At 40.8% G+C, this 20,585-nt stretch overlaps 1 protein-coding gene across 3 annotated transcripts in view; it reads right to left on the reverse strand.

The window, feature by feature from the left end:
- The window catches only part of ARHGEF28 (Rho guanine nucleotide exchange factor 28), a 100,380-nt gene that overhangs the window by 61,790 nt on the left and 18,005 nt on the right, over window positions 1-20,585 (reverse strand). For 2 of the 3 annotated variants that reach the window (XM_074856354.1, XM_074856353.1), the window contains exons 5-7: window positions 18,120-18,192; window positions 14,162-14,208; window positions 12,573-12,633 (exon numbers count right to left, since the gene is read on the reverse strand). In XM_074856354.1, coding sequence (XP_074712455.1) covers window positions 12,573-12,633; window positions 14,162-14,208; window positions 18,120-18,192 — 181 coding nt within the window. Of the gene's footprint in view, window positions 1-344; window positions 825-12,572; window positions 12,634-14,161; window positions 14,209-18,119; window positions 18,193-20,585 lie in introns of those variants that run through there. The other variant, XM_074856355.1, reaches the window with a different exon arrangement.

Below are 20,585 nucleotides of genomic sequence, written 5' to 3' on the forward strand. Positions count from 1 at the left end.
AGCAGAGCTTTCTGCAGCAACTGCCATGCTGTGTAGCTCCCAGGGTGTCAGAGCTGCTCAGCTAGAGCTACACATGCTACCAGTAGAAAATAAAGCCCTAAGAGAGTAAAGAAATACAAGCAGTTTTAAAGAATGGTACATAATTTGAAGAAAACACTTTCTTCTTACTTAACAAATTCCAACACCATTATCTACAAAAGCATAACTAGCAGTGAGGTAGTCTTCTGATCGGAAGAAAATCTACCTTATGCAAACTGTTTATAGCCACCTGCACACAACCAGACAATGAAAAAGAGGCAGAGCTATTAAGCAAAAGTCATTTAAAAGAAGACAGCTTTTTCTACCTGATTTGGATGCCCTTCTTCGAATCCTCATTTTTGGTAAGGAAGGCCAAGAGTAATTAAAAGGTGAATCAGAGTCTGAGTCCATTTTTGTGCTAAATAAACAGAGAGCAGATTCCCGAAGTTGCACTTTGTTGTTCTCAATAGCAAGTCAAGTCTAAGAGTGATGTAAAATAAAGGAATGGACAAAGAAGTATCAAATTGCCCACTAAACACAGGGGAGGGTGAAGCTGTAAATGTTTGCTCTCTTCAGGCGTCCAGGCATGTAGACAGATCAGGCTGCAAGTATTAAGGCAGAAGCAAGGAGGTTAAAGTATGAGAGCTTCACGTGGAGCTGTTGCATCGTGGTCCAGAGCTATTTGAAAGGTCACTGTGTGCCAATGAATCATTAACTCACCTTTCCATTTTGATGTAAATGAAAACAATAGGAGCCGAGTAAGAAATGAGAGAATACATCTCAAAAGTAAACAAACTATTGAAAGCTTTTTTAAAGCTTTGTTTCCATGTTAAAAGTGGGATTTACAAGGACTCTCCAATTAAGGATAGGCAAAATGCTAGAATTAAAGAAGCCAAAGATTAACAGTAAACTGATAGCACTAATCAATCTGCTGAACCCTATATTACTGCAGAGCAATACCCACCCCCCCCACACCGCCCTCAGCATTTCCAACTTTGGCAGACCTTCGGATGTTGCAGCTGGAAAAGCAGCGATAACCCACTCAAAATCTGTCACTCCCATCTTTCTAGCTCAAATGAGCTTAAACCTTAAGTGTTATAAAGAAAGATTACACTGTCATTAGAGGAGCTGTCTTTCCAATACTATTTAGTCTGAATAGTATTTTCTCCTTCACACAGTCACCAAGTTAGACAGTGAATCATAAGGATTTTGTAGAGCTGGCACCTTTACAGCTCTGGTCTAACCTCACAGCAATGCACAATACTGCTAGTGACTAATTTACAACAAATCCTCCATTCTTATACAGTCTCCCTGAACAACCCGTAGGCAATTAGTATTCAGTAGGAACTCATTATCCCTTCCCCCAACATCTTTACACTACACAAACTACTTTTTTTTAAAAAAAACAGGCTCAAATGTGGCTATACAAAAGCTAACGCAAAAATAACACGTCCACTGTTTCTTAACCAACTCCACCAAACATTTCTTTTAGTTACCCCACAATGTATGTGTTCTTCTATTCCACATAAAGGGGAAGAGAGAATGTGGATCAGCTTAAATGTCAGTTTTTGGAAGATGATGACAAGCTTGTTAACATTCCTTACTTCACTTCAATTATTTTTCAGGCTGCTGAGGTCTGCAACACTACTTCTGTATTATGTTTCAAGTGATTCCTCAATCCACATTTCAGTCAGAGATAACAATGTATTTGTTGAAAGAAAATAATGCAATTCAAATGCAAATTTAATTCAAAACCCATTAGAAAAATATCTATCAGGTTTTCAGGGATAAAATAATTATTCTACAAGTACTTCATAAAGTGCACAAATCACATAAAACACAGTTGAAACACATCATTGTTCAGGCCTTCCCTTAACTGAAGTTCTGCCAGCTTTGTTAGGCCTGAAAAGAATAATTTGCCCCAGACACTGGAAGCCTTAGACTTTCACTTTAAATATTAGACACTCCCATAGACTTTGTTTGATTTATATATATAATTAACAGCCCCAGGGAATTACAACAGACAATGGATGACTGAAAATACAGACAGGATATAAATCCATGCTTTAAGCACCCACTTCAAAATATCTCCACTCCCTGGAATGTCAGGTTCAAATTGCACTGATAAATCCCCTGGGCATGCGGAAACACAGGCACTGACATACACTTTCCCACCTGCACACCATTCAGGGCACTTGCCTGCCTCCCATCACAGCCACAGTTTGAGAGAAAAGGAAAGGACAGAGCATATTTTTTGGATAACTTTTTCACGTAGGAAATGTCTTCCCAACTGCTCCAACACAAAAGATTTCCCCTCTACACAGCAATTTTCCCTATCCTCTCTCACATATCAGATGTGTTTAATGCCAACCGGAATGAAAATCTTAATTTCAGATGCGTACAAAAGGCAACCCACTCCATGGGTGAACAGCAGTTTAGGTTTAGAGAGAGCTGTATGTTTTACACTGGCTTTAAAGTGTCTCACCTTTCAATTTTAGCAATTATTCCTTTGTTCCACTTTATAAGTAATAGTAAATTTTGCTATCTCCATTTGTGCATCTTTTCTCTAAATGGACCAATTCTGGCTTTTTTCACTCATATATTCAACTAAAATGCACCTACTCACTCCCATTGGTCTTCCTGGACTTCTGTTTAGTCCAGGGAGGGATAACTAGAACCAAACAGAACACTCACAATGCAGAAATGCAGCTGATGTATTTAATGGCATTAAAATATTTTACATGCCGAGACATTTACTTTCCTGAATGACCTCTGTATGCTACATAAATGTTTTCACTGACTGCTCAGTTATTGCCTGCTCCCTCCCTTAAGCTAGCAGCGTTCATTTAGAACCTCCCAACACAAATGAGTAATTAAGGACTGTTAAATATTTTTTTAACAGCAGCCCTATTATGTAACATTCAGAGAATGCAGCTACTAAATTTCTGCTGTGATAAAAACCTGATCATTTACTCCTGCCATTTACCCTCTTTTTTGACCAAGTTCTTGGGCTTTTTTCAGCCGCCTACTGCAATCTCCCCCAAATAGGATCTTGTACCAGAATTTGTCAATGGCAGCCTGAAAGTACAGATAAATTATCAACGTTAACCCATATTTCTGAAGGGTTAATTGAATATCACTCACATTATTTGCTCTGTTCGGGCCTTGTGAAAGATGATTTTTTCTAGCTTGTAAAACTTTATGCAGCCATGAAAGACCTCATGCTGGTTTTTGCCACAAAGCAGGGCTTTGCCTCACAGTATTTGGCTAAAAATACTTTTCTTCCCCATTCTTGCACTTTGTGGGATGATCCAACCCACTTTTCACCTGCCGCTCTTTGTTTCCAAAGTGGTTTTGCATGCAGCTGGCACAGAGATCTGGCAGCTTATGAGATAAAAGGTGCTTTCTAGCTGGAAAATATTAACCTTACTTTCCACTGAAAAAATGTTTTCAATTACGTATACCAAGGTATAGATGTGAAGATAAAGAACAAGTGGAGTTTTTGTGTGCATTACCTAAGGCTAATGCTTCTGATAAATAATGTAATGCCTTAAATTCTTTCACTTAATGCTTGCCAAAACATATTCATATGACATAAATGTCTTTCAGAGATATTACAGTCTATTGTCTATTGTCTGAGTACTCCTGCGTCTTGTGGCAAGACGGAAGGAAGCAGAGGAATGTCACTAGCATCTGCAGTCTCCATGAAACAGCACTGTCACCTCCCCAGCACACTCAGAGGACAGCCCCGCAGCACCAAAGCAGGCGGGCTCCCTCTCCCCAAACGCTGTTAAATGATGGGCTGAGACCAATCTGTCTCTGGCAGACCAGAAGGTGACAACCCCTCTGGGCCCACTGTCCACTCCCCAGATGGAGAAGGGATGTACATAGCATGGAAAGCTGGACTACTGACCCCAGAAACAGGGCTGGAGAGGGTCACTGTTGGACACAGGTGAGACAAGAGATGAGAGCTGTCTGAACAATGACTCTGTCAAAAATGCCCTGCCCAGTTTGCTCTGGGCAGAGTGTCCCCTGACATTAGGGATGAAGGTGATTCCCCTCAGTCCCAGGACCAGTAGAGCCTGCAATCATTCCCCAAAGCTGTGGAGAAGACTCTGACAAGGAAAGACGGTGTAGACAGGTGATCTTCTCCAGCAGCCTCTGCGACCCACTGGCACACGTGGCTTTCCTGTCTTCTTCACTCCATTGTTTTTACTAATTAGAGCACATCTTTCCACAGAGAAGACCAGCCAATATACCTGGACAAAATATCTGCACTACCCTACATAAGACTTAACAATCATGTTGGCAGCTCAGCAAATGTGAATTAAAAGCAACTAAAAGCAAAACGTTACCAGCCAGATCCCACACACCAAGCACCCTCCAACTCTAATGCTCTTTCAACCTGTCCACAATGATAACGCAATGGCTGTGCAGAATGCTGTAAGCAACAGCCTCACACATCTTGTAGGATGCCTTGTCACACACTTTATTTTTACCACTTCTCCACCAAAGACCTGAGTCTTTCTTATGAAAGTTTGCCACATCACTATTCTCCCCCTCTCCCTTTCACAAAATTGTTGAAAAACACAGAACCAAGCCCAGATCCTTACGACCTTGGCAGATGACCTCCCTCATTTGTTTTTATGATCGTCTGTATTGCTAAATTTCTGATGGGTGATTCATGAGTTCAGTTTAGGAAAACAGCCCGTTTATTTCTTTATTTTGTGAACAGAGATCTGTTGAGGTCTCCCACAAGTAACATGGCAGTTTAGGATTTAAACTGTTCAGCAGTGGATTGCAAAAGGTCCAGGAGGGCAGTCACTGCTCATCACTGCCTGACATATGACAGAATTTGGTGGATCCCACCTCTCTCACTACTGCGCTGTGGCAGGCTCACCATTCCACATCACCTGCAGAGGGGCAGGGCTGGAAAGGACAGGGAGCAGGGCAGAGGAAGAAGTGACAGGGAGTTTCTTGCACTGCACACTTCCCATTGCAAACATGCCTGCTTTCCACTGTTTCAACCTCAACAAAGCCACAGCTTTCAATAAGGTGAAAGACCATTAGTGTTCAGCATCATGGACTCTCTTCCCCCCACTACCAGTTTAACGCAGCAGATTTTGCTCTCCCAGAAACGTGTAGCCCTGGGTGAATTCAGGTATCAAACTGACATGAGAATAAATGGCCCCAATCCCCAAAGGCCCCAAACCTCCCACACACACCTCCCCTTATGCAGGTGTTCTCCACTCTTCCATTCAAACAGCTGATGACAAAACCCACCCACACTAGACCCCTTTTCTGTAACAAGTGTCTCCTATAGATGCTGTGTAGACAGGCGCCAGAAACACTAATGAAAAATACAAAGTAACAATATGGTACTATACATTTGGATCAATTTTTCATTGACTTATTTGTGCAGTTTCTCGGACACTAACCTGGAAATGAACACAAACCAGCTGCTGCCTTCACAGACACCCTGCTGACAGCGGCAGGTTACCCTACCCATCTCCAAAAATGCTGTTCTACACAGACCCCCAAGTCTACTGAAACACTCCGCAGTCACAGCAGGCTACAGGATAAGCAGAGTCAATTTGTGTGCGCCACTTTCTGGATTGCTTTAAGATAGACTGCCCGTCCAAGAGCTTTTATGCTCCACTGCATTTACTTTCATAAGGATATATCCTTTTACCAACCTCAGACAGGGCACATGGAATAACAGTGCTGCTTCAAACCATCCTGGCTGAGAGGAGACCGTGCCATCTAAATTTTCACCTTACTATTCCCCAGCAGGTATATTTCTAATTATAATGTGAATTATGAAACTAATTTTTAAGGCTGTTCTTTTAATGTTTTCTTGAAACCAGGGTGACAACTACAATTAGAACAGCTATAACAAGAATAACACTTCCATGCTAAAAATATCATGCTCGTGATATTCAATGAATGATGCGTTATCCTACAAAGAGCCATTAGCAATATCCTCTTTTGAAAAGCAACTGTTTGTAAGTGGTGGTACTTAAATCTTTTTTCTTTGACAAACTATAGGAGCAATGTACCTCTAAAATTTAAGAGAAAGAGTTTGTATAAACTCTACCAGTACTGTAAGATCCTTGGAGAACACCCACAAGATTGGGATGAAAAAGGGGTCAGAGTTTTTAAAAAACTGAGGCAAAAACATGACCTGTGCCCAGTCCTGACTCAACGTAGCTCCAAAGAGCCAGGAGACATACACACTGCACTATATCAGGCTTTGTCTTAAACTTTTTGTGTTGTCCTGCTGTTAGGATTTTACAGTGTTCCTCCAACTCAGAACGTAGTCATGTCTGGTTCAGGACTGATTGCAGATTTTTTTTTTTTTTTCCTTTTTTTGCCTCACCATTCATCTGATGTGGTTTAAGATAACAAGTTCAGTTTAGGATAACAAGATCATTAATACCACTTTCACATGACAGCGGTCAGTATGCCCTGACTCTTGAAACAACCACTGAGCACTTCCAAAGTAGTACATAAAGAGATAATTTGCCTAAAATCTCCTCTTGTCCAGTATCTAGTCATGTCAAAAGACTAGCTGGGATATGCAGTACAAATATGGATGAAAAGCTCATCGCTTTTTGTCCCACACCCTGATGAAAAGCTCCCTTGAGTTTATTTGCAAAAGTTTGAGAACCAAGGTCTAGAGTCAATAAAAATCTCTTCCTGGTTTTGGCTTCACGGAGGCCCGTGTGAGCCCCAGCAACACGGAGAGAGCACATGGCCTCACACGAAAGCAAACCCAAGTTTGACTTGGGCCTCACTCCTACTGAAATTTCGCCAGTGACTTGGTTGTTGAGTCTACACTTACATTGGCAGCCTACGCTGTCAAAAAGTTCACCAAAGACCCATCTCATTAGAAGTCCAATTTTCCATGTTTCAGGGAAGACTTCAAGGGAAGGGCTGCCTCTCAAGGAGGGAGAAAGCTGAGAAATGTGTTCATGTGTGCACTTTCAGGAATACAACTGTTTTCTCCACAATGTATTTCTGGGTTGTATTTCACATTAAAAGAGTAACTTGACATTAGATATATGCCAGATTGTTTATTTATGTTAGCGTGAAATAAGACCAGGCAGAAGACAGGCAAAAGAGCTTATTTAAACATTAGGGAAAAAAAGAGCCTCTTTTTGAAGGATTATTTTGTTCAGCAAATTTGTTTTGGATTCTAGGCAGAAGAGGAGGACAAGTTCTGGGAAGCCAGACAGCACATGTTTTTAACTTGTTCATTTTTCGTTCTGTCTTCCTTTTGAGGTTAACTTGAATTATAATGTCTCAGAAAATCAAGAGTGGAGGAAACTCCAAGAAACAAGAACAAGCTTGTTTTAGTGCCTAATGCTGCCTCTTCCAGATTTCTCCATGGCTTTTTAATTAAGCTCAGTTCAGGCTCACATCCCAAGATTTTACTTCCCACAACTGCAATCTTCAATATTTAGTGTAAAACTATTCTGCAGTCTTCAATATTTAGTTGACAAACAAATAAAAATATATTTTACCTACTGAAATAAACTACTGCCATGTTTAAAGGTTGTTTTTGGCAGCACTCTGACAGATCAACCCCAAGTTAAGCCTCTCTTCTTCAATGTGCAAGAAACCATGCAAAGGTTTTGCAAAAGTAGAAGCAGCAACATAAAGATCTCTGAAAACTGCAGCAAAAAAGGACAGAGTGCAACTGCCATTAGCTGCAGCAATAACTCTGGAGTTTTCTTCAGCTATTACTTTTCTCTGCAATTTTCAGACCACCTATGTTTTGACTAAAAATGAGTTTTTAAAAAAGCCTCCTTTACCACAGACTGACCTTCAGAACATCTTCAGCACAACCAGCCTGAGTATTTGCACATCTCCAGTCATCCAAGTATTGCAGTGCTTCTTTCTCACCTCACTCTCTATGGTCTTCCTTGTTTCGGTTGAAAAACTGAGACACAGGGAAAAGATAAGTGACATGCCCAAGGTCCTACTGTAAATCCGTTAAGGAAAGAAACTCAAGCAAAGGTCTGCAGCTCCTGGACTAGAGATGCTACGGCTGGATCACCAAACCTCTCTCAAAGCATACGTAAGGGAAAAATAGGATTGAAAGCTGCCAGGAAAAGATAAAAATGACCACAAACAGAAAAGATCTGCATAGCCTTAATCACAGGTCTCTTGTAACTGTCTCAAATAGGCAACACTTAACATGTAACTTTCACTTTTATCTATCAACAACCATAAAATTATTTTCTGTAGTTCCAATGTCAAAACAGGCACACTTGACTCAAAACACTTCCAATGCAAACATTCTGCCCACCAAAACCTAAAAACAAACGAATACTAAAAAAGGAGTGAAAGATGTGAATGCAGTAAGTAGAAAAAGGAATCATTTTACAGACCTGACCAAAACTGTGCAAAGGCAGGACTCCAGTCAGGAGGCCCATGCTTTTTTCTATCTTAAAAAAAAAATCACCTTTTAAAGTCTTACCAGTTATGGTAAGGAAATCTAATTAAAAAAGAATAAAACAGCAACATTGAAAACAGATTTTTCTGCAGATTACAGTGTAGCCCTACTGGTTTACACAGAGAAGATCATTATGTTCTGTTCCTTAAACTGGTCTGTGGTTAAACTGGGATTTCTGTGGAACCATGAAAATCAAAGGGCAGACTCTACTAGAAATGTTTTGTAGCTGCCTGGTCACATACAGCGAACTGCCAAAAATTTGGCATCAGTATTTTTATCTCTCAAAGTGCAAAACGTGGCTTACAGAACTTTTTCACCACCGGCAGAGCAAACAGAATAGATTAGACAGACACCATTAGGTCACTGGCACTGTAACTAGGAGAGCAGGGAAAATATTTTGAAAAATTAACATCATCCTGCCTTCCTAAAGTTTGGGGGGTAGGGAGGGGGGGTGGAAAAAGCTGTATTTCCTTGGAAGGAAAACTGGGGGTTAGATTTTTCTTACTGGAAAAAAGAAACTTTTGCAGCTTTATAAATGGCCTTGTGAAAATCCTCTTTCCAAACCAGCTATGCAAAACAGGAAGGAATTATAAATGTTCAAAAACATATGCCCAGCTAACACTGTCACATGCCCAACAGTAACAGCATTCAGCTGTCACCTCCTAGACTCCCTCCCAAAATGTACAGGGTTGCTGACTCTGAGGATGACAATGGCTGGCAATAATACATATGCTTAATATTGAAAGGAAAAAAAAAATCCTTTTTTTGTTGCTTTCCATTTTGCTTCTTTCATTCACTCTCCCCAACTGATACTGGTTTTGTGTCTCAATCTTTCCAGTGTGTTTCTTTCAATGAAAAAAAAAAAAGTTTTATTTTTTTCTCTTGCAAACACAGAAGACACCTCCAACAATTTCCAGGGGAGACAGAGAGGGGGAAGAAGATTGGCAGGTGTGACTAGCACTGAACTCAGGAGTTTCCATAAAATCCCCTGTTCACCCTGGTCCAAGATGCTGTTGTGTCCCACAGTTTACTCCTACTTCCTTCAATTCTTGAATATGGCAAACCCAAAAACGATCATCTGTAGCTCACATGGCTTCTTATTGGCCCATTCCCACCCTGACACTCACAGGGGTAGGACCTCACGGGCTCTGCAGCGATCCTGGATGATGCAAAGCCTCTTGCACAAAAAAATGAACTACAATTCTCAAAATTGAACTACAAGACTCAAATAGTGCCTAAGGCAGCCAGGTCCCAACCCAAAGATGAAGAGAACAGGGAGCAAGGAAAGTTGGTACCCTTTTAAAATCCTACGGACTGTTGAGAGCGCCCCTGCAAAGGTATACTCCCAAAACTTTGTTGGGTGTGGGGAAAAAGCCGTAACAGTCAATATGCTTGAAAGGGCAGGCTGGGGAAGAAAACAGCAGGAACAGCAGAGGCCTTCCAGGAGACACCACTTCTTTAAAGGTCCTTTCCAACACAAACCATTCCATGATGAGACTGATTTTTGGTAAAGGTTTCTAAAAGCAAGAACCACATAGAAAAAGAAGTGAGAAGCAGAAGTTCAGGAATTTGTACCCATTCAAACAGCACTCACATTCTCACTCTTAGAAGTCCTCTTTGATTTACACATCCAACTTCCTAGTGAGATTCCAGAGTTTGTTCATTTCTATTCTTCACTCAACCCTCCTTAGCTGTTTTCCCTCTTCCTCTCCCCCACTGACAACCATTTCCATTTCTCTCCTTATCCCCTACTGTGTGCTTTTCCTGCCAAAAACTTTGCCATTTAACAACATTGCCAAGCAAACAATTTCTTTAAAAGTAGTTTAAGACAATCCAGGATAATAAAACTACAATATTTAGCAATAAGGTTATGTGAGTCAGGTTAGAACAGATACTGATTTTTACATTCAAGTAAACCAATAAAACCAGCTTAAGTCAACTTATAAATTTCTAGTTGTCACCAAACTCTATTTTCATCCTTCTTCATCCCTCCCCACTTTCACCTTTTATTGCATATCTGATAGCCCACTCACTCCCCAGCCTGCACTTCAGCCGCATGAGGTCTCATACGTGGTGCTGACTGGAAGCCCTCTAGGCTCTGCTGAGGTCAACGGCAAAATCCCATCAGATGTCTATGCTATGAACATTTTAGCCAACTTCAGTATGCAACTGGGAGATGGGCAAGGAGAGACCACAGCACAGCTGGCAGCAAGTCCATGCTCCAGTCCTTACATAGGGCAACCAAATTCTCAATTATGGTAACTTACTTCTAAAACAAGCAGAACCAATTTCACTGTAGCTTCTCCACAAACAAGTCAACTTCTTAAATGTACTACAAAGTAATTAGAATTCAGGGAAGAGACAGAGGGTTGGTTCTTTTTCAGGTAAGAGGTACAACAGGGAATTTTTCTTAGTTTAATATAAGCTGAGCCTGTACTCAGGACAAAAGGTATTTATATACACATGTATATGTATAGATGTATGTATATCTACACATTTATATCCATATTTATAATTTTACTTTATACATAAGATGCCTAAGCAAATATACGTAAATCAAATTTTAAGCACCTAAATCTTGTTGCAAGTTGTGTGCAAATTCACCTTTTCTTTTGTACCCTAAAGCTCCTCTAAGAATCTACACTCTACCACTCCTAACAGTACGAATCATGGCCAAAGTCGCTTGCTTGTCCCCTGTGGACTCAGGATCTGTTGCAGCTGCCCATCCAAGCATCAGAGAGGAGATTGAGCTGGTCTGAAGCCAGAGGGCCTGGCGCCTGTTCCAGCTGCCACAAGTAGCACTGTGCAAATGATGCCTTAGAAGGAAAAGGCATTTCAGGGGTCAGAAAAAGAAGTATCAGCTATAATTTCAGGGTGGAGAACTTCCACTCTGTCAGCTTTTAAACTACCTTATGTTCCCTCCAGATGGTATAACTGGAGCAGAGACTGGAGCAGATGTAGCTTCAGATTAGCAAACCATAATCTCCCCAATGGCTCCACACCCTCCTACACTGAGATACAGTCAAATACTTTGGTCTCACTTGACAGAACAGATTCGATCATATGGGCAGTAACATTGCGTGTATGTGCACCACATTTTTGAGCGAGGCAAGGACTGCTATGCTGTCCTGTGCTCAAAGGCACTAAAGTCAGGATAACTGTGACTACTAATATTTTTGCTACTACTCTCAATTCCCTTATGCAGCTCCTGTATTCCCTGGATGAGAGACTGTGACAAACATGATTAAATGGTTGAAGTACTGGCATTTGACATAACAATGACTGGAAAAATAGATAACTAGATGATTATTTTAATGAGAGATTATTAAATCTGTCAGCTTCTTATTTCACAACTGTATCTCTGAGTTTACGTCAGTTCATTTCCCTCTAACATGTACCACCCCCATTTATGCATGTATATCCCCTCCCTTTCCACACACACAGAGCAACTCTTCATTTTGTGGCCACCAAAGTTTGCATATGGCCTGACTGAATGACACCAGCTGGGCTGTTCTTTCTGAGCCCAGCACTGGACCACAGGCAAGTGATGCTAGCCTGACATGCTCTGCCTGGCACAGCACCTCTCACTGGCAGAGCTTAGTTACTTGTCTTTTTCCCCCTGCTGTGTTTTGCATGAGTCCATGTCTGCACATTGTTCTTGGAGCCTTCCCCAAACTTGAAAATACCCACCTTTCCATTTGAGTTTCAGTCTCTAAATGTACTGTCCAGTGCAGCTGGCTATATTCTCCTACCAGCCCCACAACTCACCACTGTGGCATCTAAAATTTCTACATGCTTCATTTCATCTTCAGTCATGTATATTGATTTTGTCAGAAATTATTTGGAAGAGTGTTGTTCCTAAAACAGTTAATATACTACTGAAAAATCCTAGGGTATCATGATACTACCTATCTATAATAGAGATGCTTTGAAAGATGTTCCCTTTCTGACACAGATATAATTGATCTTTTGCCAGGCTAGGCTGCAATGTCAGTGACCTTCACCTCTTTTAAAGAAACCGCCTTGTGTGTATTTGGCATCACAGTATATATCAGCAGCTTTTGCGAAGTCAAAATGATTAATTATTTCTTACCTATGCCCAACAGGACATGATCTTCATTTTCTTTAGAAGCAGTCACAGAGTCTCGGAAAGGCTAAAAACAAAAAACTTGAGCTATATCTTTGAAGACAAACAGTTGCATTTGTGCTTAGTTGCAAGCTGGGCTATAGGCTTTTAGAATTCAGTTCAAACACTACCAAGCAGTAGCCACTTCATTTTAGCCATTTTAATAAATGGAACAGATAGAGCATGCCAATTCCAGACTCTAAGATACACATATGAACCCTATGGACTCAAACTCTAAACACAATCAAAGAAGAGACCAAACCATATCTCACTTTCCATGCAAACTCCAGTTTTCAGCCTGCTCTTCTCTTACAAAGTTTAACTGTGTCCTGACTAGCCAATATACAGTGATCTTGAGGAAAGAGCAATATATTTCTAAGATGCCTCCTTCTCTAATGCCTGAGCTGTTCACACCTGTATAAATATCATAGGTCAGTTCATTCATTATAGAGTCAACTACGGCCCTTCTGCTAGATCAAAACAAGAGACAGTCAATATGGTACCAGAACCTTTGCCCCCATGCAAAACTCATGAGCTGCAACACTTCGCCTCAACATATGTTTTCAACATTGACTCCAGAATGCACACAAACTGCAAAGATGTAATTCTGAGATGACATAGATTACAATAGAAAAATGTGAATCCCAAACAAATGGTCAATCTTCTGCACAGCTGGCAATCAAAGAAAAAAAACAAACTAGAGTTCATCACTTTTATAATAATGAACTAATAAAAGTCCAACAACATTCCACTAAATTCCAATGTTATTCAAAAAAATCAAGTCATTAGCTATTAAGAAGATACCACCTTTACCAAATTTGCCAGATTTTACCAATTTTGTTTCTCCCAACCTAAATCATTTTATTAGCTTCATACCCAGTTGAGCTAATAATCAAGCTCCTGCTTTAAAAGGGGATAAAAAACCACTGAGACAAAGATTTTCTGATTTTGTAAGCAGATACATATAAATAAAATGCAGAATATAAGACTATAGATCATATACAACTGACTAACCATAATGGGACTTCTCACAAATACTGGTCCCCCCACAAAAGCTGTTAGATACCTCCACATGGAAGACAATTAAAGTGCCATTTTTTACATCAAGTATTTTTCCCAGTTAAGTCCAGTTAAGGACTCACAGTTACCCATAAAGTCTCTCTCAGAGACTATCTCCTCAGATGTAATGAATCATGCCATCTCAAGGATGAAGCTTTTGCAAGACAGGTTGTGCTCCCTCCAGACTGGCAGCTGAGCTGCAAGCTCCCTGAAGGCACTAAGGTTCGCCATAAACACAAGAGCTTTCTGGTCCAAAAGCAAGCTTGCTTCTCCAACCCAACTTTCTGGCCCACAACCACATACAGGTTCATTCAAACAATAATCATCTACACATATAACTATTCCTGCAGGATAGGAACAGGCAGGAAATGTTGTCTGACAGACATTAGTCACCTTATTTATTTGTTAGCTCTGGGAGGTGCTCAGCCAGCCAGGAAGAGGTTGCTGCTTCTCAACCTAAATGGATCTTAGCTATTTGTATAAGGAGAAATATGTACCTTTGCATTATCTTGGGACAATTCATCAGATGCCAACTTCAGAGGACCTGTAAAAGTCAAGATTCCTGCCTTTAATAACAAGCAAATTCAGTTTGGGTCTGCTTTGGTTTCTGCAGCTGGGCTCTCTGCTTTTTCGAATAGGAGGGGGAACACAAGGAGCAGGCAAACAGGCAGGCGAGCCAGAACAATGGACATGGGAGCCCATGCATCTCCCCACAGTGGCATTCCCGTGGGCAGCATTCGAGCTGGATATGCACAACAAGTGCTATGTTATTGTCACAGTTACATCCAGGCTAGGCAAGCACGGCAATTTGTCAGCCAGCTGCTGATTAACCCCCACATGCTCAGGAAATTAACAGTTCTAGCACCATGCCTCACACCAACTCTGCAGAGCAGCTGTGCTCTGCTTTTCCTCTGCAGGGGTTTCATGTGTTTTCTGAACTTAAGAGATTGCATTTTCACCCCAAAAACTAAAATATAACTTAACTTCTGTCACTCTTTTTCTTCCCAGGACTCTAGGGAAGCTCATAGAAAATGCAAAACAAGGACCACACTTGGCAAGTTTTGCCCAAACGCAGCCTCATGAACTATTGTGAAACATCAGAGAGGAGTAATCTGGCTACAGGAATGCAAATGAACACCAGCATCACTCAGGCTTCCAGGAACATTATTATTATTATTTGAAATATACTTATTAAATAATTATATAGCCAGAGTTATGCTGGTAAATGTGTTTCATTTTATATTGCATCTTTCAACTCAAGGTTTGCTGTTCTCAGATACACAAATCCCTCTCCATTTTCCAGCTCCAGCAAACAGTTAAACTAAGTATGAGTCAGCAGTCAGCAGAGGGTGGATTGGGGGGGACTGCCTTGATGAATGTGGGGTTCTGGGACCTCTGTCCTTTCTTGGCATTGCACAAAGTCTATACTCAAGTTTTTTTTAAAAAGAGCTGTATCAATACATCTTTGGAAAAACAATTCAAAGACAACTGCCTATTATCTAAATTGCACAATCTTCAGTAACAACAACCCTACCTAACCTGCAGGTCTCTGAGATGAAGTTCTGGGACACAGTTATGGGCCCACTGCAATCAGTGCATCTGTTGTCCCTGACCTCAGCAGTGTCCCTGGACGGTGGCAGGAGTCAGGACTGGGTCCATGCTGATCAGTATCTCAATCATTATTTTTTAATTAATCCACCATCTTTAATTAACCTTCTGCAGCAGTCACATATACACCTCCCCTTGCATTCTAATGGAGTGCAATCAAAGAGCACAAAATCACTAGTGTTATCAAACAAAGCGTCCCAGGCATCATCTTTCAACTAGATGGAACAGACTATTTCTTCTGTAACTGCAGAAGCTTACTTTAAAAGCTTCAGTAGGAAGATATTTTTTACAGTATTGTCATGCAATTGGCATTATTATTATTCAGTTTCACAGTTCTCAGAAATAAAAAGCTGTTTGCTCTATATCTAATATTCTGTAGAAGCAAATGGCTTGTCCTCCAGATAACAGTATTCAGTCAACTCACAGGCATGGAATTTCAAGGTCAGAAAACAGAAAAAAACCTACAAACTACTGAATTAGACAAAATATCATCTATTTCACCTTTTGTTCTGCATCCTCACTGGATAATGTATCACTCCATGTATTTGAATTTAATTAAGTTGCTACGGGAGATTCACTGCTAAACTAGTAGCACCATCTTACGCTGACCCACTGCTTTCGTATGATTGCATTTCACAAGAAGCAACATACTGCTATAGCAACCTCTGCTTGATAATAGCTCAGGGTTTCTGATAGCATTGTGTTTTAAAGGTCTGTTGACCTTGACTTTAGGCCCACCCAGAAGTGAGTAGTTACTACTTCTTGGAATGGCAGCAGCTTTAAAATCTATGGGGAATCCTTTCATGACATGAAAGTGCCAAATTAATGTCCTGAATTTAGCAGCCACTTTCTAAAGGAAATCACTGAATGCAACTGAGAACGTAGTAAAAAGTATTCTGTCAATCATTTCATATCGTTTCTGCTACTAGCAGCAACAGTTTTAACTCAATCTTGAAAAAAGTTCTTTTGGTCTCCTGAATGCTGGCAAATGAAGAGTGTAAAACAGGCTACTGGTCACCAGTAACGATCATTCCTGATTTTTCAGAATCTGGATTTGGTGGTGGTTAGTGAAAGAGGCCAATATAGAGAAATATAGAAATATGGTAACCAATGACAATATCAAAACCCAAGATTAAAAAAACCTTTGCTGCTCATCAGCATACAAACAATAGTTACGGGCTCCTCATGTCTACAAGTAGATAACACAGAGTGTAAAACATGTGTGATTACTACAGTTTGTTTGTACAGGAACTGAAATTATATTTTTTTAAAAAAACAGACACAAAATAACTCTGATGCATAAAGGCACAAAAGTGGATAGCTTCCATTGAAAACACAAATAGGTAAGTGTGCCTATGCCAGTATCTATGCTAAATATCCTTGGTGTAAAGTGAGGATGAGAAGCTTTACAACCAGAATCCAAAATGAGACTAGACATCGTGAACTGGTGATTCTCTCTCTGGACAATCAATATCCACCAATGTTCATTATCTGCTTGTGCCAAGTCAGCCTGAATTAAAACTGCTTATAGTGCAAAACATCAAAATAACCATCACCTAGAAGTTGTATTGCCCAAGCTACTGCCACATACAATGCTACCAATCCAGGCCATTCACTTTCTATCCCCCAAGAGCAGCATAAAGATCACGCTGCTCAGAGTATGGCACTCAGATGAATACAGAGTCACCAAAGTAATAGACAAACCTTGTATGGTAAATTGCTGCTTACATTTACAGTAACAGATGCGTAGTTTGCAACTGTTAACAACTCCTTATCATTTCTCTACATATTTACCTTCTAATGGCATAACACTTGTTGCCTGAACACTGCTGAAGAGGTTGGATATAAAATTCCTTTTCCAGCACTAACAATGGCAGCCTACGTTTAAACACTGAGCTATACAACAACGGTGTCCCCATTTTATCCATTTACTTAAAGTTAATAGCTGATGCCACCTGGAACTTAATCCCATTCCTTTCCCTCAGTCTGGTCCTGATCCTGTTGGCAGATTCTGCAGGTGCTCACATTTCTGCTGCCCTCAGCAGAGCTGCCTCCAGCACAGCCACAGAGCAAGACCAAGGCTCTCAGAAAGCTCACAGTTTTCACCTTGTTGCTTCATCCAAACATACAGAGCCAGCCACACAGGCAAATGACCAACTGATGAAAACTTTTAATGAATTCCTAACAATCATGAACAAACACACAAAGCATCATACTTCTGATGTGGAAGAATGACCTTTTTTTGTGATTTTCTTTTCAGGTCTGAGAGATGCCTGCTCCGAGTACACAGAGATGTATTTTGGTAATGAAAGAGCATTCTCATCAGCAAGCACAGTCCCGCAATCCTTAGAGGTAAACCTCTCACCAAAATATTCAATGTCTAACTGAAACACATGGGAATTTTGCCACATTAAGAAGTCTGGGCCGGATCCCAAAACTATTCATACAAAACGTTGCTCTGCTTCTATCTTTATTAACTCGTCTGGCTTTACTGGAATTTGAAGGTTGGAGTGTTCATTTAGTTAAAGACTGCCCTCTCCTGGAATCTTCTAACATTTTTCTGACTCTTACAATAAAACTAGCTGAGAGGCTTTTCCAGTCACTATAAATGCCATAACATTTTATGAACAATTATAGTCTGACACTGGAAACCAGTGCTCTGTAGGCAGCATCATGATTTACACCACTCTCGTAGTGTATGACTTACCTATTCCACTGTTTTCCACTTACAAGTCTCTAATGTCATATGAAACATGTGATCTTCCTGAATAAATAAATAGCGTATGAATCTGTGACAACTTTCCAGAGCTTTTAAAGACTGCAACATTATGGAATAAAAAACCGTACCTTCTACAGAGCTTGTTGTACTGCAGGTTATTTTTGGACCTTCCATTGTCTCAACTTGGTTTGAATTAATACTCTATAAAAAAAAAATCAAAATCAGAATGACAGTAACTGTATTTGATGGCCATGACATTTATCTGAAAACTCAAAAACAGTATCAAAGACTAGCAAACAAATATGTTATAAGCAATACTAAAATGATTGATAGAGATTACACAGAGTATTTTATCAGTTACCCTCCAGAGGAAACTGATAGCAAATTCCTTAAAAGGGAAACTGATAAAATATTTTTGGCTACAGAGAGAATTACTTTCTGCTTACAGTACACAAGGAATGGAAAGGATCAAATTTACCATTTGTACATCATTGTTTATAACATCCTTCTCTACGATAAAAGCAGCACAGCAGCTTTGCACAACAGCTCTGTTCAGAAGTCTAGCTAACCTTGAAAGCATCCCTATAAAGCAAGCAATTTGATGGATAGGCAATACAAAGAGCCTAAAGCGGAACTAACACTGACTACATGGTAAACCCAGCCTGGAAGGCAGGAGCTACTCTCTCCCTGTATCCATGGCCCCTGGTCGGCCTGACCCCTTGCTCAGATACACTGACTGTATCACTCCTGCTCAAAAGGAAGAGGGGGCTAAGATCCAGTCCCTTATTTTAGCAATTACCTTCAAAGATTATAAGCAAAGGGGGTGGAGGAGACAATTTCTCCTTTTGCATAGTTCTATTTACAACTCTGCTTGCTTCTAGTATTTCCCTCTAGCTAGGTTGCCTGTGTATTTGCCATCTACCAGAGAAGCAAACAGAGAAAAGGCATTGTAACATGAACACAAAAGAAAAACTCAGGGACCACTCCGGACTAAATATTACAGCCAAACTTATTTGAAAGCCACACTACTGTCAAGCCAGCTACACGCCCCTCACCTCAGTGGGGCTAGCTGCAGTTTCCTCTGCTCATAGGTTGGTGTGCGAGACATTTTTCTATCCCACACCTACCACACAGAAATATGTGAACTCCTCTGTGGGAAGCTACTAAATCTGTCTACCACCAGGTAACACAATTACATAAATTATCATAAAATATTTTAATAAATTTGGATTATTATCCTGGTTTGGCCTTTTTTTTTTAATTATTATTATCCTGACACCATTTCACATGTGTCCATTAGTCCCCAGATTTGTTTTCATCTTGTGGAGGACCTCTCCCCTGAAAGGCTGTGGTGCCTTGGGAAGCTGAGACAAACAAACACCATCTCCGCATGCTGCTTAGGTCTCTGCTGGAGGTGCGTGATGAACCACACGGCCTCACTGACAGTTGTTGCTACCACCACAGCAATTTCTGCCCCACGGACGTTGCACAGAGTTCAAGCAATTCCACACTTTTCCTCATCATCTTCAGAAATCTCTTCTCTGTATTGCCTAGCACAGCACAAAACCTATGGGTTTACAATTTCTGAACTGCAGAACCCCTGAAAGTTTCCTGTGAAGGCATGCCTCCTGTACAGGTAACTCTAGCTTACCAAAAGCTTGTTTGTTTTAACTTTTCATTTTTAGACTTGAAAGGACTTGTAAGTCAAGGGACTAAAAGAACCCACAGACCAGGGACTGAAGAACATACTTGAGAAAGATTGGGATTTTCTTGCATGAATAAATGCAAAAATAGTTTGTGCTGCTTTTAGCGACTTAGGGTCATACATTTCACACACACAAATCCAGTGCTGCATGCCACCATAACTGAAACAAGCTCCTTCTCTTTAGTCCATGTCTTCCTGACCCAAGCCTAAAATAGCAATGTGGTCATTTGGGAGCTTTGGCTGGATCTCAAGAACAAAAGGAGAATCTACTGCCTTTGGAAGAGGGGCCGGGTCTCTCATGACGACTATAAAGATGTAGTGAAGTTATGCAGGGAGAACATCCGGAGAGCCAAAGTGCAGCTAGAGCTGAACTTGGCTGCAGCTGTTAAGGATAACAAAAAATGTTTCTATAAATTCGTTAACAGCAAAAGGAGGATTATGGAAAATCTCCCTCCTTTATTGGATGCAGAGGGAAACATAGTAACTGAGGATGAGGAAAAGGCTGAGGTGCTCAACGCCTACTTTGCCTCAGTCTTTAGCAGTGGAACTGGCTGTTCCCTGGACACCCAGCCTCATGAGCTGGGAGATGGGGAGGGGAAGCAGATTGAGGTCAGCACAGTTGAAGAGGAGGTGGTCAGAGACCTGCTACACCACCTGGATGCACACAAGTCTGTGGGACCGGATGGGTTACACCCGAGGGTGCTGAAAGAGTTGGCAGATGTGTTGGCCAAGCTGCTGTCCATGATTTACTGGAAATCATGGCTAACTGGGGAGGTCCCATCGGACTGGAGGGTGGCAAATGCGACACCCATCTACAAGAAAGGCAGAAAGGAGGATCCAGGAAACTATAGACCTGTCAGTCTGACTTCGGTGCCAGGGAAGGTCATGG

Source organism: Strix uralensis, chromosome Z (genome assembly GCF_047716275.1).
Source record: "Strix uralensis isolate ZFMK-TIS-50842 chromosome Z, bStrUra1, whole genome shotgun sequence".
Lineage (NCBI taxonomy): Eukaryota > Metazoa > Chordata > Aves > Strigiformes > Strigidae > Strix > Strix uralensis.